We start from the raw sequence: 27,524 nt of genomic DNA, 5'->3' as shown, positions 1-27,524 counted from the left end.
TCAGGAGAAGAAACGTATAATTGGGTGTTGTCAGCATAGAGATGGTACTGGAAACCAAATCTACTGATTGTTTGACCAATAAGGGCAGTATACAAAGAGAAGAGGAGGGGGCCTAGGACTGATCCTTGAGGAACCCCAACAGAAAGGGGAAGATGAGAGGAGGAGGAGCCAGCAAAAGATACAGTAAAGGAGCGGTCAGAGAGATAGGAGAACCAGGAAAGAATGGTGTCCTTGAGGCCAATGGAATGGAGCATAGTGAGGAGGAGCTGATGATCCACAGTGTTGAATGCTGCAGAGAGATCCAACAGAATTAGCATGGAGTAATGACCATTTGATATAGCTGTTAGCAGATCATTAGAGACTTTAGTGAGGGCAGTTTCAGTAGAGTCTAAAAAGCGGAAACCAGATTGGAGAGGGTTGAGAAGAGAGTTATCAAAGTGATAGCGGATAAGACGGGAGTGGACCAGGTGTTCCAGGAGTTTAGAGATGAAGGGAAGATTAGAGACAGGTCTATAGTTAGCGGCACAGTTTTGGTCGAGGGATGGTTTTTTAAGTAGTGGATGTATGATGGCATGCTTAAATGAGGAGGGAAAGATACCAGAAGAGAGAGAGAGGTTAAATATTTTAGTTAGGTGAGGGGTGACAGCAGGGGGAAAGGGACTGGAGGAGATGTGACGGAAATGGGTCACTGGTGCAAGTGGTTGGGCGAGAAGATGCAAGGAGCCTGCTTACTTCTTCTTCTGTGACTGGTTCAAAATCAGAGAGTGAGCTAGATGCAGTGGGGGAGGGAGGACAGTGCATGGTATGAGGTGATTGGCAGATAATTTCTTGTCGGATCTGGTCAATTTTTTCTTTGAAGTAATTGGCCAGATCGTCAGCTCGAAGCTCCGTGGTTGGGGCCTGTACTCTTGGGTTGAGTAGAGAATGAAAATTGTCAAAGAGACGTTTAGGGTTATCGGACAGTGAAGTGATGAGGGTGTTGAAATAGGTTTGTTTTGAGAGGTGAAGGGCAGTGTGGTAGGTTCGAAGCATACACTTATAATGGATGAAATCTTCGGGTAGATTGGATTTTCTCCACAGACGTTCGGCGCACCTGGAGCACCGCTGCAGGAAACGTGTTTGCAGGTTGTGCCAGGGTTGTCGCCGTCTGTGTTGTGGTGTTCTATGTATAGGAGGAGCAAATTCATCCAGGGCACTTTGAAGTGTTTCATGGTAATGCTTCAATGCAGAATGAGGACATGAGAGGGAGGAGATAGGGGTCAATGAAGACTGCAAGTTCTTCATAAGTTTCTGGGTGTTAATGGCCAGTATGTTTCTATAAATATGGACAGTGGGGGTGACCTGAGCAGCCTGGCAGTTCTTGATAGAGAATGAAAGAAGGTTGTGGTCAGAGAGCGGGAGTGGGGAGTTTGCAAAATCATCCACCGCACAAAGCCGAGAGAAGACCAAGTCGAGGGAGTTTCCGTCTTCATGCATTGGAGAATTAGTAATCTGCAAAAGGCCAAATGAGGAGGTTAGAGATAAAAGGTGAGTAGCAGATGGGGAGAGGGGAAGAGCAATGGGGATGTTGAAATCGCCCATGATGAGGGTAGGGATGTCACAGGAGAGATAATGTGGAAGCCAAGTGGCAAAATGATCCAGGAAATGATGGGAGGGGCCGGGAGGACGATATACCACCGCCACTCGCATGGAGAAGGGGGTGTAGAGTCTGACGGCATGGACCTCAAAAGAAGGGAAGACAAGTGAGGGTACTTGAGGGATAACCTGAAAGGTACATTTTGATGATAGGAGCAGACCAACACCTCCACCTACTCTATTGTCTAATCTTGGGGTATGAGAGAAGTGTAGTCCACCATATGAAAGAGCAGCAGCAGCGGTAGAGTCTGACTGTTGGATCCAGGTTTCAGTAAGGCTACTTTCACACATCAGGTTTTCGGCGTCAGGCGCGATCCGGCGTCGTGCCGGAACGCCGGATCCGGCAAATGTTTTGTAAAACCTGATGTGCCGGATCCGGTTTTCTGCCGGATCTGTCTTGTTCTTGACAGACAAAACCGGATCTCCTCACCAGCAGCTTCATGTAATGTAGGCGGCCACGATGCTCCTGTGCTGGTGGATGGGACAGATGGGTCGAATGTGTGGGAAGGCTGGGAAGGTGCAGATGTACCGGGGCGGTCGAAGTGTCCCTCGGTGCCGGTCTCCTCAGGGATCGCCTCAGAAGGGTCCAATCGTGCAGGCTCCCGAGTGCTGCTCACCGTGCTGTGGAATAAAGAGAAAAAAAAACAATTAAAATAGTGACATGGTATGGCCCTGGCTGAAAAAAAAAAGTTACATCTAAACATTTTTTTGTCACATGTGGTGTGTAATATTTACCTTCTGGTGAGCATTGTATCCCGGAGGAACGACAGGGCTCGTGCGTACTTGTACTTGCTCCTGCGTCCTCCAGATCCACTCGGGGCCCGCATCTCTTTATTGAACTCCTTCTTGAAACGATCCCTCACAGACCGCCACCGCTTCACAATTCTCTCCCCTGAAACGAGAAAGGACAAAGTGGTTAGTATACAACATCAGTGTTTCCCAAACTCCAGTCCTCATGGTCCCCAGGGGTCATGTTTTCAGGATTTCCAAAGTAAATAGAAATCCTGAACACATGATCCGTGGGGACCACGAGGACTGGAGTTCGGGAAACACTGGTTTAAATCAAGCAACCGGTACTGTATATACTTACGCTCTTTAATCTGGGCCCGAGCTTCGAGGTCCTCCCAGCGGTCCACAAGGAGCGAACAGATTTCCTCACAGAGTCGTCGGGTAACGATAAGGTCAGCGTGGCGGCGGTCAGCCATATTCCAGAGCGGCTCCCTTTCTCTGACGAGATCGATGAGGTGGTCCACATCAATTCCTCCATCCTCACCGTCAGAGTCGGGAGCACGCTGTGAAGGCTGTTAAAGAAAAAGACAAAAATAACATAATTAGCCTCCACAAAAGAAATGAAATAAAAAGTGCAAAAAAACAAAGCAAAAATATTTATACTTACACGCTGGTGACCGCCGCGTTGCTGTCGCCGACGACCCTGGGAGGCACTGCGAGGACCTCTTGGCCGAGCACCAGATTGGGAAGACTAGAGAAGAAAACAAAAAATGTTATGTCTTTGGATGTAGGCATTTGTTTGCTGTGTGTGGTCTGCAGAACATTGTTTTCTATGTGTTGTGTGTGGTGTGATGTTGTGTTTCTGCGTTTGATGCAAAAAACTTACCAATTGTGAGCCCACTCCAAGTGTCTGTCCACCCCTTCCTTCTTCTTCTGGGAGCTCCTCTTCATCTTGTGATTCCTGTTTTGAAATAAAAGGCAATGAATAGACATATATTACAGAGATGATGGATTTTGGAAATAAAAACTTACCGTCAAACGCTGACGATGCGAGGGAGGGCTCCCAGAAGAAGATGTGCTGTCTTCCTGATGGCCAGACTCCATGGCTGTGGGTGGTGTTCCTGCTGCTGCCATTGCTGCTGCTGCTGCTGCATCTATTGGGCGGCTGTTGAATAAAGAGAAACAAAGGGCCAATGAATATCTTGATATTCCATAGCCCTAGTTTGGAGGAATGGGGGATTTGATAATTACCGTCTCTCATCTGCTGCTGGACTCCCCTCCCGTTGTTCAGCATGCTGCTCCATTTGGGGTGGTGCTGATGGTGCTGCTGCAGATGTCTGCTGCCTTCTCCTGCTCCTGGTTCTTGGCTTGGGTGGCATGTTGGGTATGGCTGAGGGTCCCACTGTCTTGCTTTTATATATGTCTTGTGGGCAGAGCTACTGAGCATGCTCAGACCAAAAAAACCGGATCCGGCCACCGGATCCGGCTGTCGCCGGATCAGGCGCATTGCGGCGCTCATAGGCTTTCATTGTATGAAAAAGCCAGACACGCCGGATCCGGCGTGTCCGGCTTTTTCGCCAGAGACAAAAAACGTTACAGTAGCCGTTTTTTCCAGACGCCGGATCGCGTCACATTGCCGGATCCGGCGAAAATCAGATGAAACGCATGGCCATCCGGCTCGATCCGACTCTAATGCAAGTCAATGGGGGGGAACCAGATCCGGCATTGCATTTCGCCGGATCCGGTTTCTGTCAAAAGCGCCGGATCGCGCCTGACGGCGAAAACCTGATGTGTGAAAGAGGCCTAAGAGACAGAAGGTTAAGAGAATTAGAAAGGAAAAAGTCATGAATGAAGGAGAGTTTGTTACACAATGAGCGAGAATTCCAAAGGGCACAATTAAGAGAGACAGATGGCAGGCAGGGAATATTTATAAGATTAGATGGGTTTCTGAGTCTAGCAGTTGGGGGGTTTGACTTTCTATAACATGGGGGACCAGGGTTGGGAGCAATGTCTCCTGCGACTAGGAGGAGGAAAACTTTAATTGAAACCACCGTAATTGTACATCACAGTTATGGCGATGGCACAGAGGCGTAGCTAGGGATTTTGGTATGGGGGGGTGAAACTTCTCAGTGGGCCCCTACCAGGTAACTTTGATTACAACTCAGTGACGCACCCTTGTAAAACCTCAGCAGATGACCGCTCTGTTGCTGAAGCAATCTCTAAATAAAGACCAACATTGATATTACCGCTATATGGTCAGAGGTAAATACCAGTCCTACAGAACATTTAAGAGATCACAGCACAGTTACAGATAATGGCTTACCGCAGACATTCTTTCCGATGGAATCGTTCACTTTTCACCTCTTCTCCATCTGGCCCAGACCGACATGACGACTTCTCCAGCCAGGACTCGACTGCAGAGATTACAAAAAAGACACGTTTCACTTCTCACATTTCCTGCACCGTCCCCATCTATTCCCATCCTGCACAAACTCATCATCCTGCTGATAACCCAGCGCTGAGCCGCTGCTGTAGCTATGTGTCCCTATTACTGCACCTGCTGGGTGGTTCTGTGAGCCCTCTAGACGGTAAAACAAACCTCTAGAATATAGTAATGCCCCTTGCAAGTGCCCTAGAAAACAGTGCCCACATTTTGTCCCCTAGAGAGTAATAATGCCCTGACAGTCCCAGTAACCTGAGTTCCCCTACAACAATAAGTGCCCACTTTACATTTAATAATGTCCCAAGTCTCCCCCCTTTAAAGCTCCCTCTGCACAATATTATGCTCTGTTATACAGTCTAATGACCCCTCACTGTATAGAGCTCTGGCAAAAATTAAGAGACCACCACATCAAAACTGTCATGGACAGCCCAATCTCCAGACCTGAACCCCATTGAAAACCTCTGGAATGTAACCAAGTGGATGATGGATAGTCACAAGCCATCACACAAAGAAGAACTGCTTAAATTTTTGCGCCAGGAGCAGTGTGAAAGACTGGTGGAAAGCATGCCAAGACACATGAAAGCTGTGATTATAAATCATGGTTATTCCACAAAATATTGATTTCTGAACTCTTCCGGAGTTAAAACGTTAGTATGGTTGTTTCTAAATTATTATGAACTTGTTTTCTTTGCATTATTTGAGGTCTGAAAGCACTGGTTCTTTTATTTAATTTTGACAATTTCTCATTTTTAGAAAAAAAATACAAAATTTATTGCTTGGAAATTCGAAGACATGTTGTCAGTAGTTTATAGAATAAAAGAACAATTTACATTTTACTCAAAAATATCCCTATAAAGAGAAAAATCAGACAAACTGAAAATTTTGCAGTCCTCTCTTAATTTTTGCCAGCGCTGTATATACTGACCCCTTAGTATCCACCAAACTGTTTGATAGCTCTAACACTAATCTCAACACTGTATGATGGCCCCCTAGATAGCCTCCATATAGTATAATACACCAGACAAGCCACAATATAGTCCTCAATATTGTATAATGCACTCCCCACAGGTCTCCATACAGTATAATGCTCCCCCCATAAGCAGACTCTATATAATATAATGCACCCCCCAAAAACAGACTGTATAGTATAATGTACCCTTCATAGGCAGACTCTAGTATAAAGCAGCCCCATGCATAGACTCTATAGTATAATGTACCCCTCCATAGGCAGACTCTATAGTATAATGCACTCCCCATAGGCAGACTCTATAGTATAATGCACTTCCCATACGCAGCCTCTATGGTAAATGCAGCCTGTAATATAATTCACCCCCATAGGCAGACTCTGTAGCACAATGCAGCCCCTAATATAATGCACCCCCATAGGCAGACTCAATAAAATAATGCAGTCCATAATAATAATAATCTTTATTTTTATATAGCCCTAACATATTCCGCAGCGCTTTACAGTTTGCACACATTATCATCACTGTCCCCGATGGGGCTCACAATCTAAATTCACTATGTCTTTGGAATGTGGGAGGAAACCGGAGTACCCGGAGGAAACCCACGCAAACACGGGGAGAACATACAAACTCCTTGCAGATGTTGTCCTTGGTGGGATTCGAACCCTGGACTCCAGCGCTGCAAGGCTGCAGTGCTAACCACTGAGCCACCGTGCTGCCCATAACATAATGCACCCCTATAGGCAGACTCTATAGCATAATGCAGCTTCCAATATAATGCACCCCCATAAGCAAACTCTATAGTATAATGCAGCCCCTAATATAATACACCCTCGTAGGCAGACTCTATAGTATAATGCAGCCCCTAATATAATCCACCCCCATAGCCAGACTTTATAGTATAATGCAGCACCTAATATAATGCACCCCCATCGGCAGCCACTATAGTATAATGCAGCACCTAATATAATGCACCCCCATAGGCAGCCTCTATAGTATAATGCAGCCCCCAATGTAATGCACCCCATAGGCAGCCTCTATAGTATAATGAACCCCCATAGGCAGCCTGTGTAGTATAAAGTACCCCCATAGCATAGGTGCCTGTATAGTATAATGCACCCCCATAGGCAGCCTGTATAGTATTATTCACCTTTACAGGCAGCCTGTATAGTATAATGCACCACCATAGGCAGCCTACATACAGAGTGGGCCATTTATATGGATACACCTAAATAAAATGGGAATGGTTGGTGATATCAACTATCTGTTTGTGGCACAATAGTATATGGGAGGGAGGATACTTTTCAAGATGAGTGGTGACCAAGAAAAACAATGGTGTGCTTGGATTTAACGTAATTTTATTCTTTCATGAGTTATTTACAAGTTTATGACCACTCATAAAATGTGTTCAAAGTGCTGCCCATTGTGTTGGATTGTCAATACAACCCTCTTCTCCCACTCTGCCTTCTCAGGGGTCCCATAGCAGCCAGGGGCTGACCAGGGAGATCAATTCTCCCTGCTCTGCCGCAGAATGTAACTGTATCGGCGCAGAATGTAACCGTAGCTCCGGGTGGGCCCCCTAAGAGCACGGGGCCCGGGGCGATGGCCCCCTCTGTCCCCCGGTAGCTATGATACTGCGATGGCACACTAAATGTGCCAAAGTCACTTGCTTTTTATGGTCAACACTTCACTATAATGGGGATAATGTCTTAACAGATATTTATATATACTGTAGGTGCATTTTGGCCCCTCAGTGTCAATTCAACCTATGAGTCTGACACTGGCCAAATGGTCAGACCTTGACCTAATTTTTGCATTGGAGTGCCAATGAGTCTGTGCAAAGATCATTGTGAAGGGAGGGAGAGTGAGAGAAATCTATGACATTGCCTACAGTGATTGAGGGAGGCTTTGTAATTAGCTGTGTGTATAGAGGTGTTGCCTGTCATTACATGACAATCTTTATTGCTAAGTAACATTGCTTAAAATTCTTTCTGAAAGAACAAAAAATACTTATCTAAAAAAGCCCCTGTGGCCAGTGTGAAAATTGCAATATTTGTTTTTAATAAAAACAGTGATATGAAAGAAATAATCGTTTCCATTTTTTTTTCAAACATGCATGAAACACAAAATATGATTAAACAATAGGTAATTTCCGATTATGGTTTTCCTTTAAGTTGCAGCAACTTCTGCAATTAATCTGTTGGGTGTCAATATGATTAATATTGTAATTAAGAATTTTTTTTTTCAAAACATTTTTAATCATACATTTTCATGAAAAGGTGACATTTATAAAACAAATATTTGTGATTTTAGTCTTCTAGGATTTCTTGATATCTTGGTGGAAGTAAATATTACAGCAAGAACCAGACTGACTCAGGAGGCATCAGGAGTTCCCCGGTTGGTTATCGAAGACTGTCAAGCTCTACTTGGGGGAATAAACATAAGGCTACTAAGAGGGTGAGGAGCAGCAGCTACATTTCCTTCTCTAAATTTGGATATTAAATATTTCACAAACTAAGAAGTATTGTGATTTCAATGACATAGATTACTATCGGGGATCTTGGATGGCCTTTTAACCGAGGTTCTTCAAAATATTTTACCAGGAGTGGTAAGTTTCCAATCTACAAATTGTCATTTATGTTTACTTCTCACTACAGAGCAGCTAAGAAAGTAAATGTATTTTATTTCGCAAAATATATATAAGGATATCATAGGTTAATAGTGAAATGAAAAGAAATTAGGCAAGATAAGTTAATGGCTTGAGTAGCATGCATGATGGGGTAAATATAATTTGGAAAGGTCAAAAATTTGTAGTTGAGCATCTCAAAAATATGCTCTCACTAACACCTATTAGCCTACAGTATTTCAAAGCATATCTGTAGGCCAAATTTAGTTGACTACCTCATTGCTAAATTTTTCTCCCAAGAGCAATAGCTTTATTTTTCCTTCAACAATAGAGAGGCTTATTTTTTGCTTAATGATTTGTCACCATGCATTTTACCAGATTATATATTTAAAAAGTGGGGTGAAATAAATGCACTTAAGTCAGTTTTTTGTCAGGGTCGGGACAAGGTATTTTGGTTCCCTGGGCAGATGAGGCCAATGATGCCCCCAACTCTTCACTTCCATGGAATGGGTCAAAAAGTAAGGTAATAGGACCCAGAACAAATCTCCTCATCCTCCCCAGATGGTTCAGTTAAGCTCTGATAACCATTTTCCCCAGAAATGTTTCCTTTATCATCGCAAAATACCAGTAAAAGTAGAAAAGTGACCGCTTGTATTTTAAATGTCAAATCCAAGGATAGTTATGGACACTAACATAACTTAACTATAAGAGTAGCCGTTTGGTTTAACATAAAGAAGTACTGTCATCAAAGTTTTTATCCTCTTAATATATTGTAGTCATCATATTATATAGCAGTGTGTATTTACAATTGCTCATTTTGCATTTCTACCCTGTTAGGCTACTTTGACACTTCCTTTTTTTTGCGCTGCGTGCGCACTGCAAACGCACATAAAAAATGCATCATGCATTTTTATGTTTTTTTTTGTGCTTTTGCGCATTGTTTTTTTAAAAAAACATGCGTTTTTTTGCGCTGACGTCAGCGCTCCCATAGACTATAATGTGTTTTTGGGTGAATTTTGTGCGCATTGCGTGCACATGCGGTTTTTTTGAGCCAGGTCTGATGCACAAAAAATGCAACAGGATGCATTTTGTGCGCCCGGGAGCACACTACAAAAAACGCATGCGCGTACAAATGCGTACAAACGCATGTCTATGCGCACACATGTTAAGTATAGGAAAAAAAAACGCATGCGTTTTTTTGAGCAAAAACACAGCGCAAAAAAACGCAAGTGTGAAACCAGCCTTAATTCTTCTCTTTTCTCTGCACTGTGTGGAAATAGAAAGTCTCTTCTCCCTGCATTTATCATTCCCCCTTCAACTCCTGAACCAACTGTTCTGCTATTCCCCAGCCAGGGACTTTTGCAGTGACTGATGAGTTATACAGGGAAAATTGACCTCCTGTTTTTACATAGATCAGCTAGTCATTTTTTAATCACATGGTGTCATAGAGGCAACATGGCCTATTGTAAGTACACAGTGTTATATATTATGATGATTGCAATATATTAAAAGGATAAAAATGTTGATAGGAGTTCTTTAAGGTGTCAAGATAGGAATAATTTGTGAATACCTCCTGTGCTGCTTTGTATGGAAGACGTCAATGCTCAGAGATTTATTCAAACATGCATTTTTTTATTCAACACGCTTCAAAATGTCAAGAACATCTTCTTCAGGAAATGACCATTTGTGGTCATTTTCTGAAGAAGAAGTGCTTGAGACTTTGAAACGTGTTGAATAAAAACCACGTTTGATTAAATCCCTTCCATACACAACAGTGCGAGAGGTATATACAGATTATGCTATCTTCATGTTTGTCGGTTATGAAACCCGTGGAAACGCAGCAGCTGTACAATGATTTGAAAACGCCTTTTAAGCAGAGATGAGCAAACTTGTTCGGAAAGCATTCGCCATTCTCAAGTCTGGCAGGAATGTTGCAGATTTGTGTTTGTGTTCGGCTTCCAAAGTATTTTCCTTAAAATCAGCAAAATTTGGCCAAAGTTTGGTAAATGAACAGGTTTCCACTAATGATTTTGTTAGGTTATTGGCTAGGATAGTGGTGCTGTATGATGAACCTGGGGGGACGTGTTTGATGAGGGGAGGGGGTGGGGAGAGGTCAGAGGAGCGGCAGACTGTTATTCTTTTTTTTTTATTAACTTAATTTGTATAGATTCTGGCAGCCAATCAAGGTGCAGAAACCATCCAAAACATCCAGACAGAAGGGCTTGTGTCATTGGTTGCCGAAGTCAGATGTCCCTCTCTATATAAAAAGCTGACATGTGGTTTCAGCGTAATTTTTACATTGTAATAGCGTGGAGTAGTGAGCCTGCTGCTGCAAGTAGTCAGGTAGTTAGCTAGTTGGTCTATTATCAGCTGGCTCAGATAGATAGGATCCTGTCTCAAGTCGACCTTCCAGCATATCAATTCTTTGTGCTAATTGCGTGGTCCAGACACCAGTCCACATTTCAGCATCTAAATCCTGTGTGATAACTGTGTGGTCCAGCCAGCAGTCCACATTTCAGAAATCCTTTGTGTTAATTGTGTGTTCCAAACACCAGTCCACATTTCATGAACTAAATCCTTTGTGCTAATTGTGTGGTCCAGCCAGCAGTCCACTTTTCAGCATCTAAATCTTTTGTGCTAATTGTGTGGTCCGGCCAGCAGTCCACATTTCAGCATCTAAATCCTTTGTGCTATTTGCGTGGTCCAGACAGACACCAGTCCACATTTCATCATCTAAATCCTTTGTGCTAATTGTGCTGTTCAGACACCAGTCCACATGTCAGCATATAAATCTTTTCTGCTAATTCTGTGGTCCAGGCACGGTATCTCAGCACATAAATACTGATTGTTAATTTAGTGACAGGTGACTGACAGGTCTGGGCCTAGGGTTGTGAAACAGCTGGCTAAAAGAAGGGAAGGGTACATCCTACATGAATGGGAAAATGCGAGGTCGTGGTGGAAGGGGAAATAGGCTTAGTGTTCGAAGTTAGCTATAGCAACATATTCTGGTATCCAATAACACCAGAAATTCTGAAGAGATCCATAATATTAAAAATTAATGAAACTTTATTAATAATTATTTTTAAAAAGCGCAAAAACACAATATTAAATGAACAGAGTGCCTCACAGGGGAGCACCACAAAAACAAATGAAGTACTGTATTTTTCAGTTTATAAGATGCTCTTTTTCACCAAAATATGGGGGAAAATGTGAGTGCATCTTATAATGCGGATATACCTTACCGGTCGCAGTGGAACAGGGTCACAGTCTGCAAGCTGGGATGAGGGGTTGTTCGGCACGCCGCTGCGGATGTTCCGTGCTGCAGGTGTTCCATGCTGCAGGGGTTCTGCTGACATTTTTTGAAAGGCCAGAGCCCCAGCACTTGCATTGTTTCCTATGCGATGGACTCCGGGAAAATGGCTGCCAGGGGCGGAGCATGTGCCAAGATCTCGGCAGAAGCGTCATGCGCTGTAGTGCCATATGTGTCATTGGGCTATTTTCTCTTATATCCATTGGCTCGGGATATATTTAAATAGACCACCTCCCCTCACATACCCACGCCCCCGGAAGAAGCCAGCAGCAAAACGCACATTGGACCTCATGGAAGCACCTGACACATAAGTGCATTTTTTCTGCCCTACCTGCATCATGATGCCCATATTGTTAGGATTAGAAATAGGGCTGACTACTGGGTTGTCATTCTGTTAGATCCATTTTACAAGAGTAAATTTTGCCAGATTCTCCCCCCCTGGAAAGGGACATATGCATACTGGAGTATGGAAGCAAGCTTGTAGATAATCTTAAGAGTAGTTTTCCTGAAGACAGCAGTGAGGCACATAGTGTGTCTTGTAGTTCTAGACTTCCAACCCCGGGATCGTCGAATCTTCAGCACAAAAACATTAGCAGCAGCAGCAGCTGTAAGTGGCAGAAACAATTTCTGTGAGTCGTTTTACATTTTTTGAGACCAACTCATGCACCAGCAGAACAGAGTACAAGTCTGACACATAGTGAACGACTGGAGAGGATGGTGCAGGAATATCTCAAGCTCAATATCAATGCCATTAGTGGAAATTTGGACCTTTTTCCATTTTGGTCCTTAAAAATGGAAGAGTGGCCTGAGCTCACACATCACATCTTTGACGTTTTGTAAAGCCCTGTAGCCAGCGTTCTCTCAGAACGTGTTTTCAGCACTGCTGTTTGGGTCCTGATGGATAAGGTCATCTGGCTGTGCCCTGAAAGTGTAGACCGCCTAACTTTCATCAAGATGAAAAAGTCATGGCTCTCTAATAACTTTTGCACCCCAACCACAGGCTAGGCAGATTAGGAGATGGTGTAGTTTTTAGTGTGCTGCATTGATCTGGCATTATTGCAGTTTGTGACACCTTTGTTGTGGCTTCTGTGAGTACTGTTGCTACTGTGGAGACTCTAACTTGGGTCTTCATCTGGTGGGTTGCCTGTAGTGGAAGGAGTCTCAGAGCTCCATTATACTACTTCTACTCTGTGGAAATTGATGTCACATTTCCTCCTACACCAGTCCCTCACCCACATCTTCATTTGAACTTAAATTCAAATATGTAATTGCTGATCCAGACCCTATCTTATGCATGGCCCATCGCTGACTGCAGCTGTGCTATTTTTAAACTTCTACTGTAGGTTAGTTAATGCAAATATTCCTTGTGTCTGCCCCTAACTTTTGGAAATGTTTTATATCCTTCATGTGTGTTGTCTGTAGCAGTGGGTCTTCTTGACCAGCAGGTCTGCACTTATTTTTAGTCAACTACCTGTGTTACTATTCTTAAATTTTTCTAACAGTAGTAGTTTGCTAAGCTCATATTTGTGCCACCTGAGTGTCACAGAGCAGAAAAGTGGTTTGAGCTGTTGCATGAGGTATCAAGGCTCCCAGCACAGCAGGCATACACTAGTCCCTTACCCAACTCTTAATTTGAACTTAAATTCAAAGCTGTAAATGCTGGCCCAGACCCTGTCTTGTGCATAGCCCATGACTGACTGCTGCTGTGCCATGATAAAATTTCTACTGTGGTTCAATTGATGCTACTTTTCCTTGTGTCTGCCCCTAATTTGAGCTGTTTTGCCAGCTTTTGGGCCCCCCTCAAAGTGTTGTCTATGCATTTGCTTTTGCCTCCCATTGAATTCAATGGTGTTTGGTTATGTTCAATAAATTTTTCAGTGACCATCAGGAAGTTCACTGAGCTAAACCAAACCTTGAAAGGTTCGCTCATCTCTACTTTTAAGTCATAAATCAGGTTAGTACAATCTGATAAATAGCTCCAATTTTATGTCAGATGAGACTCTATTTGTGCTAATTTCTCCTTAGTTTTTTATCTTTAAGGTGTCCAGGATTTGAATACTTTAAAGCAAATCAAACAAACCCCATTGTAGTTGAAGGCACACATCTGATGGTGTTTGCATCAATCATATGACAAATACAGCTTGCAACAGCTTGTGGTTTTTGGGCAGTATTCATGTACTGATGGCTATTCTGGTGTCATATTTATGTAGTGATGGTAGTTCTGGTGATGCTTTCATCACTAGAATCATCATCAGTCCATGAATATGTCATCTGTGTTTATGAATATGGCATCAAATACCATCATGAGCAAATGAATACAGAGCCACCATCAGTTCTAATGTACAAGAACAAGCTTAGTACAGCAATCAATTGCATTGTCAGGTCAGCTCCATATATGAGTACTACATGAACCTACAATTCCCAGCTTATCCTTAGCAACTCCCAGCATCTCCCTACTATTGTTATTACCAGCCACCATCAGATTGCGGACTATACAGGAACCAGAGTACTGATTAAACGCAGGCAGTAATCACAAATAAACATTTACATTTGGGTACCTTATATGTGACATCTTCTCTGATTGCTGTTGTTGTCATTCCTTTCATCTCCATATGTTTCTGACAGAATTACGGAAAGAAGAAACTGGGAAAGCAAAGGCGCAATAGGGTCTTAACCGATGACAATGGGGTGTCAGGAAAAGGGGAGATATACACACCTTGTTAGCTTGCTGAATGGCAATCCATAAAGCTCATATAAAACAGCTGCTGCACAGATACTAGTTAAGAGGATGACCATAGATATAGAGAGGAAGACGGTGGTATCACTCATGCGCTGCTGAAAACGGAATATCGGTTAAATAAAAACAATTATTTAATAAATGTTTTAATTTCACCGATATTCCACTATCAGCGCATGAGTGATACCTCCGTCTTCCTCTCTATGTTTTTGTCAGGACAAAGCTGACATTTTTGTTGATACCAATTTGGAGTATACACTATATTTTATTATCATTTCTATATATTCTATTTGCATAAGGGAGATGTAGCAGCAAAAACTGTCAGTTCTGCATATTAATTTTTTTTTTCTTTTTTCCAAATATGTTTTTTTTTTATATTATTTACTTCTGAATGGTGAAAAAGGGGGGAATTTAAACTCTTCTAAGTTTAAATTTTTTACTTTTACTTCAATTTTAGTTTTCTTGGGGCATGAGAACCTTCTGATATTTGATCGCTTATACTATATACTGCAATACAACAGTAAGAATGTAAGAATACAGTGTAATTGTGGTTCTCCTATGAAGCCCAGCCTCTAATTGAGCTTCACAGGAGGACTAAGTGGGTAGCCATTGACTCCAAACAAGTGACTCACAGGAGTACAGATGGGAGACAACTGAGCCATTTAAATCTCTCTGTCAGTGATTGACAGCTGTATCTAAATGGTTAACAGCAGCACTCTTGCAGACAGACACCGGCTATGTAATACAGTTGGCATCAGTCGCATATGAAGTGGACTAAGTTCCTGAGCTTGTTACATATAGCCCTCAGTGTCCGGTGAAAAAATGTGCTTCACAGGTTGATGTGGGATTAAAAACACTATGCAAAGTTGGTAGAAGGTAGTGTCATTTACCCAAATTTCTTATTATTATTCTCTGCAGTTGTGTCCAGTTGTTAACATTGTGCTTGACTTAACCAATGGACTTCTTTTGACTGTGAACTGTAAGTTGAATAAATATATAAATGTAATAGTGGTGGTCTCTAATATGCATTAATGTATATTTAGCATACATATGAGCAATAATTATTGTTGCCATTTATGTTGTACATGCATTAAAGGGAGCCTGTCATGTCAAAAAACGCTATTAACCTACAGATATCGGGTTAATCTACAGGTTTATAGCATTTTAAAGCTGCCTGGTGCCAGCACTGAGAGCCCCTCTGCTGGGAGAAAATTAATTTTAATATCCTCGGCAGTCTCAGGCTTTTAGTTATGGAGGTGCGGAAGGAGCAGTTTCAGTCACCGTTCAATGGCAGCTGTAACCACTCCCTTAGTACTGACTGACAGCCGGTTCTTCATTGCATCTCCAAATTCAACACAAAATGTCACTTGTATTGTCTACCGCTGTCATAGAGCCATTAAACCCCCTGAATTGAAACCCTCATAACAGCAAACAACTACAAATTAAAAGCACATGTAATATATTAGTAACTAACCAATCATGAGTAAAAAACCATATCAAATACCTGATTTAAAAAGTCCAAAAAGTTAAGAGAAGAGATCATTGTTTGCACAAACGAGGAAACGGATAAAAGGATATGGCAAAGGCATTGAGAGTTCTTAGGCTGTGTGCACACGCTGCAGATTGGGTGTGGATTCATCCACGCGGATTTTGTAAAATCCGCAGGTGAAACCGCAGGTCAAAAGACCTGCGGTTTTACCTGCGGATTGCTCTGCGGTTTTGCCCTGCGGTTTTTCATCTCCACAATGGAGGAGATGGCAAACCGCAGCAGAATCCGCAGAAAGAATTGACATGTCAGTTCTTTCTGCGGATTGAAAACCGCAGATAATCCGCGCGGAAAATTCCGCACCGTCTGCATTGCGGTTTTTGATTCCCATAGGGAATCATGGTACTGTACACAGCAGCAAAAACTGCTACGGATCCGCAGCTGCCCAAACCGCTGCGGAACCGCAGCAAAATCTGCAGCGTGTGCACACAGCCTTAGAGATACAGATGGATGCAAAGTTCACAAGATCAAAATTTAAATAACGCTGGCAATACTCCCTGGACATGATAGAAAGAAGCTGTCATAAGTTGTTACTAGACTCCTGAGGAGGAAGGTGACCAAAAACCTGCAAGTCCTTCCTTTCCCCTCTCCAATTTTTGTTTTAAGAGGGAAAACTGTAAAAGACCCACAGCAAGATTTGATGGCAAAAGGCACTGAAGTTTCATTTTGCACAATAATATGCATACTAAATGCTGAAAATCTCAATGCTCAAACTACAATACGTACACCTTTACAGTCCCAAAATTTCAAGAAAAGTTGTCTAGTATACTGAAAAACATAACTATAAGCCACTGAAGTTTTGGTATTCTGCTCTGTTGAGAGAGGAAATAAAACTAGAACTCTTTCAGCCTGTGCATTTACGACATGTCTGGAGGAGGAAGAAGAATAAAGAGAACACACTGCCAGCAGTAAAGCATAGTGATGTCTCATGGATGCTGTGGGTCTGCTTTGCTTCCTCTAGAAGTGGGAACCTCTACAGTATGGAGGGCAAGATGAATTAAAAGTATCAAGAAGTCAAAGAAGAAAACATCACACCTTTTGTGGGGAAGTTGAAGTTGGGGGGTCATTTCATTTTCCAGTATGACAATGATCAAGGCATATCTCAAAGTTCACCAAGGCTAGGTATAAGCAAAAGTTTTAAAAGATTCTGAAGTGGCCCACTGTTTCCTACCTTGAACTCCATAGAAAATTTTTTGATGGAATTTGAAAAAAGCGGTTACAAACCCAAGAATATTATAGAATTGAACCCTATTGTCAATAAGGAATGGGCTAAGATTCCTCTGGAATGCTGACAGAAGCTGGTGTCTGGCTGTGCAACATGTTTGCATCAGGTCACAACAGTAGTCACTGTGACTGCAGTAGTAATTAAAAGTTGCATTTTCTGTTGAATTTGGAAAAAAAAAATTGTAATAATAGCTGTGTTGGGCTCTTGAGTTCTTGTTTGATTTATTGCAGAAAGTTTGTAAATGTTTACTTTGTGCAAAATTCGTGAATCGCGTTTTCCATTTTGATGAATTTAGCACTATAAACTTGAACGTATACCAAAAGACAAAGAAAAGTGACTTAAAAATAAGTGCAATTAATAGTTTTTAATTTTTTCATTTCTAATCTGCGTTGTTGTAATATTACATTGCCAAGATTAGATTATAATTTATAAGAAACCTAACTGGATGTTACAAGAGATTTGTCTCTGAAAGAATGTACGTTTTTTTCCTGCTGACATTGGCCAATCATAAGTAAGAGGCATAATGCAGGGGAAAGAAGAATACACCCCCAGAGGGCAGTATGACATGCTTTTTCCTGTGTGTTAGGCTGGAGTCACACACAACGAATAAAAAATCGGTCCGATTTTTACGGTACGAAATCACACAAAGATTTCTTGTCCAGAGATTCGTCTGTCATCCCATTTTCCGGTGATGAACCAATTTTATTCGCATCTAAGCATCAAATTGACATCCAATGCCAATGCCTGAAGCTCTTTCCTGTTGACCTGGAGAAGTCTTGCGATTTAATCGCAAGTCACACGTGTGGTCCGTTTTCAATGCGTTTTTTAATCGCATCCATAGACTTGCATTGGCGAATCCGATCCGAAAATCGGTGACAATCGCAGCATGATGCGATTGTCTCGGTCCGAGGAACGGATCCGATAAAAAAACGCATGATGGGAGCAGCACCATAGAATAACATTGGGACGAATGCAATGCGATTTTTTATCACATTGCATTCGTCCGATTTAATCGCTAGTGTGACCCCGGCCTTATAATGACAGACAATCCTGCTCTCAGCCCTTATACCTGTAGCTACTGTGTAGAGTACAGCAGAACTGATTGCAAACACCTTCACCTTTCATCTCATGGCAGTCAGTGTGTTTGGAGGGGGATACAACAGAGCTGACAACAGTGAGAGAAGAGAGCTGCAATAGGTATTTGAAATCACACTTATTTCAGTTCTACTCCCCTTTGCCCCACACTGAGTGCTGTTGGATTGAAACTGGAGGGATTATAAACACTCTCAATTCTGCTCTACTTTCCACAAATGCTGCAGAAATTAAGAATGAGAGCTAAGCTGTCTATCATTATTTGTCTCACAAGAGTTATGTTCTTCTGACCTTCTGAAGGTGTGTTAATAATAATAATAATAATTTTCTGTAGCACAGTGGCTCAAATCCCACCAAGGACAACATCTGCAAGGAGTTTGTATGTTTGCGTGGGTTTCCTCCGGTTTCCTACCACACCCCAAAGACATACTGATAGGGAATTTAGATTGTGAGCCCCATCAGGGACAGCGATGATAATGTATATAAAGCACTATGGAATTAATGGCGCTAAGAAAATGAGTAAAATAAATAAAATAAAATAGCGCCAACATATTCCGAAGCACTTTACATTTCAGAGAGGACTTGTACAGACAATAGACATTACAGCATAACAATAACCATATAGATCATAACAGATACCAAGAGCAATGAGGGCCCTGCTCGCAAGCTTACAGTCTATGAGGAAAAGGTGAGACACAAAAGGTAGATAGTAACAATTGCTTTCATTGTTCAGAACAGCCAAAGTGTAAAGCCCCCGTCTCACATAGCGAGATCGATTTTGTGACACAACAGCGATCTCACCAGCGATCTTACTACATGTGACACGCATGAAGCGACCGGCCCCCCTGCTGGATATCGCTGATCATGCAGAAATGTGGGCCATTTTTCCATCGTCGGCATCCCACTAGCCAGCATGCATCGCTGTGTTTGATTGCTGGATCATTGCTGCGTCACTGAAGAGATCTGCCTGTTTGGCAGCTTACTAGCGATCATTTAGTGACGCACCAGCAATCCCTACCAGGTCGTATCGTTGTCTGGATCACTGGTGCGTCGCTAAGTGAAACGGGACCCTAAGAATCGGGTGCTCATGTAATGCTGCATGAACCAGTTATCAGCCTAAATATGTAACAGTACAGACACAGAGGGCTATTAAATGCATGAAGTATGTGAGAACATGATGTGAGGAACCTGGTTATGGAAAAAATTTTGAATGGGCCACACAGGGATAGTTAGGTTAATGCGTTGAGGTGGTAGACCAGTCTGAACAAATGCGTTTTTAGGGCACGCTTAAAATTGTGGGGATTGGGGATTAATCATATTAACCTGGGTAGTGCATTCCAAAGAATTGGTGCAGCACGTGAAAAGTATTTGAGACGGGAGTGGGAGGTTCTGATTATTGGGGATGCTAACCTCAGGTCATTAGCTTATCATATATTATATTAACGTTATAAGCTAATATGGAGAGGACAAATGCTTTATTTAGCTCTGTAGACATTATTCTATGATGTAACCAGTTAAACGTGCTAAAACTATTGAAAAGTCCTGTTTAGCATGAATAAAAAATGTAAAAAAAGTACCTTCTTTACATCTTTACTGTTGGTTCTGCTGTGCTTTGATAATGAGGAATTTTCTTGCCTAACTAAGCTGATGGGGGGACATTCAGCAAAGTGACTTCCTGTGACATCCCTACCCTCATCATGGGAGATTTCAACATCCCCATTGCTCTTCTCCTCTCCCCATCTGCTACTCACCTTTTATCTCTAACCTCCTCGTTTGGCCTTTCGCAGCTTACTAATTCTCCAACGCATGAAGATGGAAACTCCTTCGACTTGGTCTTCTCTCGGCTTTGTGCAGTGGATGATTTTGCAAACTCCCCTCTCCCGCTCTCTGACCACAATCTTCTTTCATTCTCTATCAAGAACTGCCAGGCTGCTCAGGTCACCCCCACTGTCCATACTTATAGAAACATACAGGCCATTAACACCAAGAAACTTATGAAGAACTTGCAGTCTTCATTGGCCCCTATCTCCTCCCTCTCATGTCCTGATTCTGCATTGAAGCAATACAATGAAACACTTTAAAGTGCCCTCGATGAATTTGCACCCCCTATAAATAGAACACCACAACACAGACGGCGACAACCCTGGCACACCCTGCAAACACGTTTCCTGCAGCGGTGCTCCAGGTGCGCCAAAGGTCTGTGGAGAAAATCCAATCTACCCGAAGATTTCATCCATTATAAGTTTATGCTTAGAACATACAACACTGCCCTTCACCTCTCCAAACAAACCTATTTCAACAGCCTCATCACCTCACTGTCCAATAACCCGAAACATCTCTTTGACACTTTTCATTCTCTACTCAACCCAAAAGTACAGACCCCAACCACGGAGCTCCGAGCTGAAGATCTGGCCAATTACTTCAAAGAAAAAATTGACCAGATTCGACAGGAAATTATCTGTCAATCACCTCATACCAAGCACTGTCCTCCCTCCCCCACTGCATCTAGCTCACTCTCTGATTTTGAACCAGTCACAGAAGAAGAAGAAAGCAGGCTCCTTGCAACTTCTCGCCCAACCACTTGCACCAGTGACCCATTTCCGTCACATCTCCTCCAGTCCCTTTCCCCCTGCTGTCACCCCTCACCTAACTAAAATATTTAACCTCTCTCTCTCTTCTGGTATCTTTCCCTCCTCATTTAAGCATGCCATCATACATCCACTACTTAAAAAACCATCCCTCAACCAAAACTGGGCCGCTAACTATAGACCTGTCTCTAATCTTCCCTTCATCTCTAAACTCCTGGAACGCCTGGTCCAGTCCCGTCTTATCCGCTATCTCTTTGATAACTCTCTTCTCGACCCTCTCCAATCCAGTTTCCGCTCTTTACACTCTACTGAAACTGCCCTCACTAAAGTCTCTAATGATCTACTAGCAGCTAAATCAAATGGTCATTACTCCATGCTAATTCTCTTGGATCTCTCTGCAGCATTCGACACTGTGGATCATCAGCTCCTCTTCACTATGCTCCGTTCCATTGGCCTCAAGGACACCGTTCTCTCCTGGTTCTCCTCCTATCTCTCTGACCGCTCCTTTACTGTATATTTTGCCGGTTCCTACTCCTCTCACCTTCCCCTTTCTGTTGGGGTTCCTCAAGGATCGGTTCTAGGCCCCCTCCTCTTCTCCTTGTACACTGCCCCTATTGGTCAAACAATCAGTAGATTTGGTTTCCAGTACCATCTCTATGCTGATGACACCCAATTATACGCTGCTTCTCCTGACATCACGCCAGCCTTTCTCGAAAACACCGGCGATTGTCTAAACGCTGTGTCTAACATCATGTCCTCACTATATCTGAAACTGAACCTGTCAAAGACTGAACTCCTTGTGTTTCCTCCCTCTACTAATGTACCTATACCCGACATTGCCATTTCTGTGTGTGGTTCCACTATTACTCCCCAGCAACATGCCCGCTGTCTTGGGGTCATACTTGATTCTGAGCTTTCCTTTGCCTCCCACATTCGATCACTGGCTCGCTCTTGTCAACTGCACCTCAAAAACATTTCCAGAATCTGACCTTTTCTTACTTTTGACTCTGCAAAAACTCTTTCTGTTTCTCTTATTCATTCTCGTCTCGACTATTGTAACTCTCTTCTAATCGGTCTCCCTCTTACCAAACTCTCCCCTCTCCAATCTGTCTTGAATGCTGCAGCCAGGATCATATTCCTCACCAATCATTACACCGATGCCTCTACCTTGTGCCAGTCATTACACTGGCTACCCATCCACTCCAGAATTCAGTATAAACTTATTACCCTCACCCACAAAGCCCTCCATAGTTCAGCACCACCCTACATCTCCTCCCTTGTTTCAGTATACCACCCTACCCGCGCCCTCCGTTCTGCTGATGACCTGAGGTTAGCATCCTCAATAATTAGAACCTCCCACTCCCGTCTCCAAGACTTTACATGTGCTGCGCCAATTCTTTGGAATGCACTTCCCAGGTCAATACGATTAGTCCCCAATCCCCAAAATTTTAAGCGTGCCCTGAAAACGCATTTATTCAGACTGGCCTATCGCCTCGACACATTAACCTAATCTATCCCTGTGTGGCACAGCAAAAAGTTTTACCATAACCGAGTTCCCCGCATCATGTTCCCACAAGCTTTATGCATCCATTAGCCCTCTGTGTCTGTACTGTTACACACTTAACATTATGGCTGGTCCAAACAATCAGGGCAATTGTTACCACCCACCTTTTGTGTCTACCTCCTTCCTCATAGACTGTAAGCTTGCAAGCAGGGCCCTCATTCCTCTTGGTACTTGTTATAATCTATGTGATTATTGTTATGCTGTAATGTCTATTGTCTGTACAAATCCTCTATGAAATGTAAAGTGCTGCGGAATATGTCGGCGCTATAGAAATAAAATTTATTATTATTATTATTATTATTATAGTGACGTATGACAGTACTTTATGCTCCACGTTAGCCAATAATACCCCAAATTCTAAGTTTCTGCATTGTGCACAGGATACTAAAATATTAGTTTGTTTGACCACTTTGGGGTATATTGTGAAATGCTGCTCTTATTGCAAATTTTGCAACTAAAAAATTGACATTTTGCCAAAATTTTGCAGCAATCATGGATTTTGACACAATTTTGTGGAATTATACCATAATATGGTCACACCAGCTAAATTACAGAAAATTAATAAATGTCTGAGAAATGTGAATGTAACACTTTGTGTTATGTATTGAAACTGTATAATTACGAAAGTGAAAAATGATATACCGTTCATTATCATCTTTAGAGAGCAGTGTCTGCATTCAAGATCCAGTATAATTATCTGCATAATATTACAGTTAAGGTATGAGACATGCCTTGATTCTCTGTAGCCGGTCCCAAATAACTGATTAATGACTTTCTCCACGACAAGATATTAAAGGGAACCTGTCAGCAGTTTTGGCCAATATAAGATGCGGCCACTGCCTTTCAGGGCTTATCTACAGCATTCTATAATGCTGTAGATAAGACCCCGGTCCGACCTGCAAAATAAGAAAAATAAGTTTTATTATACTCACCGGGGGGAGGGCGGTCCGATGCGGTTCGGTCCGAAGGGTGTCGCAGGTCTGGGTCCGGCGCCTCCCATCTTCTTGTGACGCCGTCCTCCTGCTTGCATCATTGCTCCCCGGCATCGCACTCCTCCACAGGCGCAGATCTTTGCCCTGTTGAGGGCAGAGCAAAGTACTGCAGTGCGCAGGCATCGGAAAAGGTCAGAGAGACCCAGCGCCTGCACACTGCAGTACGTCACTCTGCCCTCAACAGGGCAGAGTAGTACGCCTGCGCAGAAGCGCGATGCTGGAGAGTGACGATGCAAGCAGAAGGGCGTCGTCGCAAGAAGATGGGAGGCGCCAGACCTGGACCTGCGACACCCATTAAACCGGATGGCATCGGACTCCCCCCGGGTGAGTATAATAAAACTTATTTTTCTTATCTTTCAGGTCGGACCGGGGGCTTATCTACAGCATTATAGAATGCTGTGATTAAGCCCTGAAAGGCGGTGGCCGCATCTTATAGCGGCCAAGAGAGGTGACAGGTTCCCTTTAATTCTCCAAGTTGTGATTCTCTGATCACTTAACAGCAGTTATACTAACTATTTGTGCCACTTTAGTGGGACAGGGTGCACAACCTGCTGCCCAGGGGGTACATGTCTGCCTTTGTCTGATAACAGCTCATATGTATTTTTGTGTCAGAGAAGAAAGGAAAGACACATATTGTGGGAGCAGCATCAAGTAAGTACTAATGGTGTGTATAACCAAGATCAAGACCTCCATATATTGGCAAAATGGTGGTCTCCCCATTAAAACCACAATGGAGAAATCTGCATACTTACAGTACATGATCTCTCCTTGAGCATTAACAGTGTAGAAAGGGTTTTCTATTCTCCCAGCTGGAAGTCTTGGAAGTACAACTGGCAATGATCAAATATTTATAGCACATACTTTTGATATGCTATAATTGTTCAAGGTTGTGAATCCCTGCTTTGGTGAGAAAGGTTCTTTATCATAGGAATTGCTCATCGGTGTCATTCCAGCCCCATTTATTGCTATACGTCACTATTGATGGAACACAAATTGTCCCTGATATTTTAACCACTTGAGCTGAAAATTCTTTCATTCAACTCAAATGCATTATCTCACTGTCTAAAATGAACTGTGGACTATGTTTTATTTTTATTTTTGGGCAGCATTGGTCCCCCTTGGATTAATTGGCAGTATTCAGTATACGGTATCAAGTCTTCCAATAGTGACTGGGCAGTTCATTGAATTGGATTTAAATGTAAGTTAAGACACAGGTAATTATACAAATGTTATATCCACATTGTCTGATGAGGAACTCTGTGACTAGGCTTAGGATATCTCCATGGTGGGCATGGCTTACAAAGCCTGCATTTCCAGTTTGGAAACCATTGATGGAAGAAAAAAAAACAATGATGTGAAAATACTGTGAGCTATGCCTACATTTCTACTTCTGTCTAGAGTTTTACTGGTTTGTGTATGTTAGGACTGTCTATCGTTTACTAGGGGAATTTTAAAAGAAACACATAGACTACACCAAAGGCAATAAATTCTATGCTACTTTCTGTCCCCTTCCTCCCAGAAGAGGCTATTTCCATATTTCAGATCCCTTGAACGATAATTATATAATAATTAGTTATTATCCCTAATTACCTAATTACCAACCTCTAGAACACTCACTGATCCCTAAAACAAGGCTCTACAAAACCTTATATAAAAGAAGTGGTGCTCTAGCATGCAAACCTCCTCTCCAATCAATGTCTATGGGACTTCTGGCCCCAGCAATCAGTAAGAACTCCCTTATCCCATGAATAGGGGATAACTAACCAACTTCGTACAAACCTTTTAATTTTTCAACAAATATTTGAACGTACTGAATATGTGACAGGAGTTCTTTAACATAGTGCATGTGTTAATGTGTTAACTTTATCTGAATAGGATCTGTCACCAGATTTCAAAATACAAATTGCATACATTATTAGACTTAACGAATGTACTTACTTTGAAAATAATACCAGAATGGCTGTATAATACTGATATTTGAATTAGCATTTTTATAAATATACAGGTATTCTGAAATGGACGTAAAAAGTGAGTACACCAGCCTCATCAGGTCTAAGATATCTATTTAATAATATAAGCATTTTTTATTGTGAAATCTGTTGTCAGGTCATGTTTACAGAGGTTGTCCACTAGTTTTACATTGATGGCTTATCCTTAAGATAGGTCATCAATGTCTGATTTGCCGGGGTCCAACATCTGGCACCCCGCCGGTCAGATGTGATTGGTTAGGGCGGCAGTAGACGCTGGATGAAACCACTTACTTGCGGAGCTGGCCTTCTACTTGTAGTGGCCTGGGCATGTTACTCACATCCACATCTTCTATTAAAGGGAATCTGTCACCTCATTTTGGGGCGGTATTTAAATGACTTGGGTCCGGTCCGATGGGCAGTGTTTCGGGTCCTTTCCTCCACCCCTCCTTGGCCGCTGTCTGCAATATTTCAGGGAATTTCCGTACTTGGCCTCCATATTACGCGCACGCGCATTGCAAACTGGATTCGCTCACTTGCAGTATGCTTTGCCCAACTGCGGGCAAAGCCGAAAAGCATTAGTGCGCATGCGCCGGTGAACTATGTCCCAGAACACAGCGAAATATTTCTGCGACATAGTTCACTGGTGCATGCACCAAGGAGGGGTGGAGGAAAGGACCCGAAACACCGCCCATTGGACCGGACCCAAGTCATTTACATACCGTGCCAAAATGAGGTGACAGATTCCCTTTAATTTGAATATGAGCCGGATATGCAGTACAACCCCCCAGCCAACACAAATAAACAACCAGCTCTGCAAGTAAGTACTTCCAGCCAGTGGCGGGGGTGTTGGGTGTCGGATGCCTGCTGATCAGACATTGATGATCTATCCTAAGGATAGGCCATCAATTTAAAAGTAATGGACATCCTCTTTAATCTTCAAAAAGTGGACTATAGTGATATTCTTATAATACATCTTTACTTTGCCATAGACGGTGGTAAGTCAGCTGGGTGGTGGCCTTATTGATTATCCTCTTGGCCACAATGGGCCAATATATATGCCGCCAATGAAGGAAGCATCTGAATCCCAACTCGGTCTCTCTACCAATTTCCTGGGATCTGTTTTAACTGCTCTGCAAAAGGAGGGCCTGATGGACATTGAAATATCAAATGGAGATGTGAGTACATTTAGAATTTGCAATGATAAAGTAGAGCTCTAGTTTTATTGTAATTACAAATAGAGTATTAAAAGTATGCAGTGTTGTATGACTGCCCATCACTGCTCTGCATTTCAGGCACCGTCAGCAGAAAGCCAAACTTGACCATAGCAAGCTAAAAACTATCCACTGATGTACCATATTTTGTGGAATATAAGATGTACCAGACTATAAGATGCACCCCAAATTTTGGAACGAAACATAGGAAAAGATTTTTTTTAAATAAAATGGTGTTGCATGTTGTAGTCTGATTTTCTAGTAGCTTACCAGGCGGAGCTGGGAGGAGGGTTTAATCTCGTGGTGTGAGGCTGTGGGACCTGGGCTTTCATAAAATGTTGGCGGTGAGCGGAGACCCCGCACTTCAAATTAATTTCCCTGCGGTGGGCTTTGGGAAAATGGTCACCAAAGGAAGTACATTCGCAGATTGAGATCTCGAGAGCTGAGATCTCAATCTGCACATGCGCCATTTCTGACAGCCAATTTCCTGAAGTCCACAGCAGAGAAATCAATGTGAAGTGCGGAAATTCCATTCACCGCCAACATTTTATGGAAGCTCCTACTCCCAGCCTTGGGCTCGCAGCATCGCCCCACTCCTGCCGCCACTGGCCTTCTGCAACAGCAACCCTCCCCCTGTGACCCCGCTCCACCCTAGCTGGATTGTAAGACGTCCCACCATTTTCCTCCCAAATTTTTGGGGAAAAAAGTGCGTCTTAGGGTAAGTTTCCACGGTCAGGAATGGCTCAGTATTTGCTCAGGATTTGATGCAGATGAAATCTGCACCAAATCTGCATCTGAGGTCACTGGCAGTTCACCTGCGTTTTTGATGCGTTTTTTACATGCGTTTTTGATGCATTTTTCCGCATGCATTTTTGATGCGTTTTTTCATTG

At 42.7% G+C, this 27,524-nt stretch overlaps 1 protein-coding gene across 1 annotated transcript in view; it reads left to right on the top strand.

Annotated features, from left to right (window-relative positions):
• Window positions 1-27,524, top strand: part of LOC141059049 (BPI fold-containing family B member 4-like) — a 97,813-nt gene that overhangs the window by 37,842 nt on the left and 32,447 nt on the right. The window contains exons 4-8 of the mRNA XM_073555258.1: window positions 8,086-8,229; window positions 8,317-8,380; window positions 15,364-15,424; window positions 24,559-24,650; window positions 26,412-26,597. Coding sequence (XP_073411359.1) covers window positions 8,086-8,229; window positions 8,317-8,380; window positions 15,364-15,424; window positions 24,559-24,650; window positions 26,412-26,597 — 547 coding nt within the window. The remainder of the gene's footprint in view (window positions 1-8,085; window positions 8,230-8,316; window positions 8,381-15,363; window positions 15,425-24,558; window positions 24,651-26,411; window positions 26,598-27,524) is intronic.

This window comes from Dendrobates tinctorius, unplaced genomic scaffold, assembly GCF_039654945.1.
Source record: "Dendrobates tinctorius isolate UK_male_01 unplaced genomic scaffold, ASM3965494v1 ptg000223l, whole genome shotgun sequence".
Lineage (NCBI taxonomy): Eukaryota > Metazoa > Chordata > Amphibia > Anura > Dendrobatidae > Dendrobates > Dendrobates tinctorius.
The sequence above is the reverse complement of the archived record's forward strand: the minus strand, read 5'-3'. Positions and strand labels throughout refer to the sequence as shown.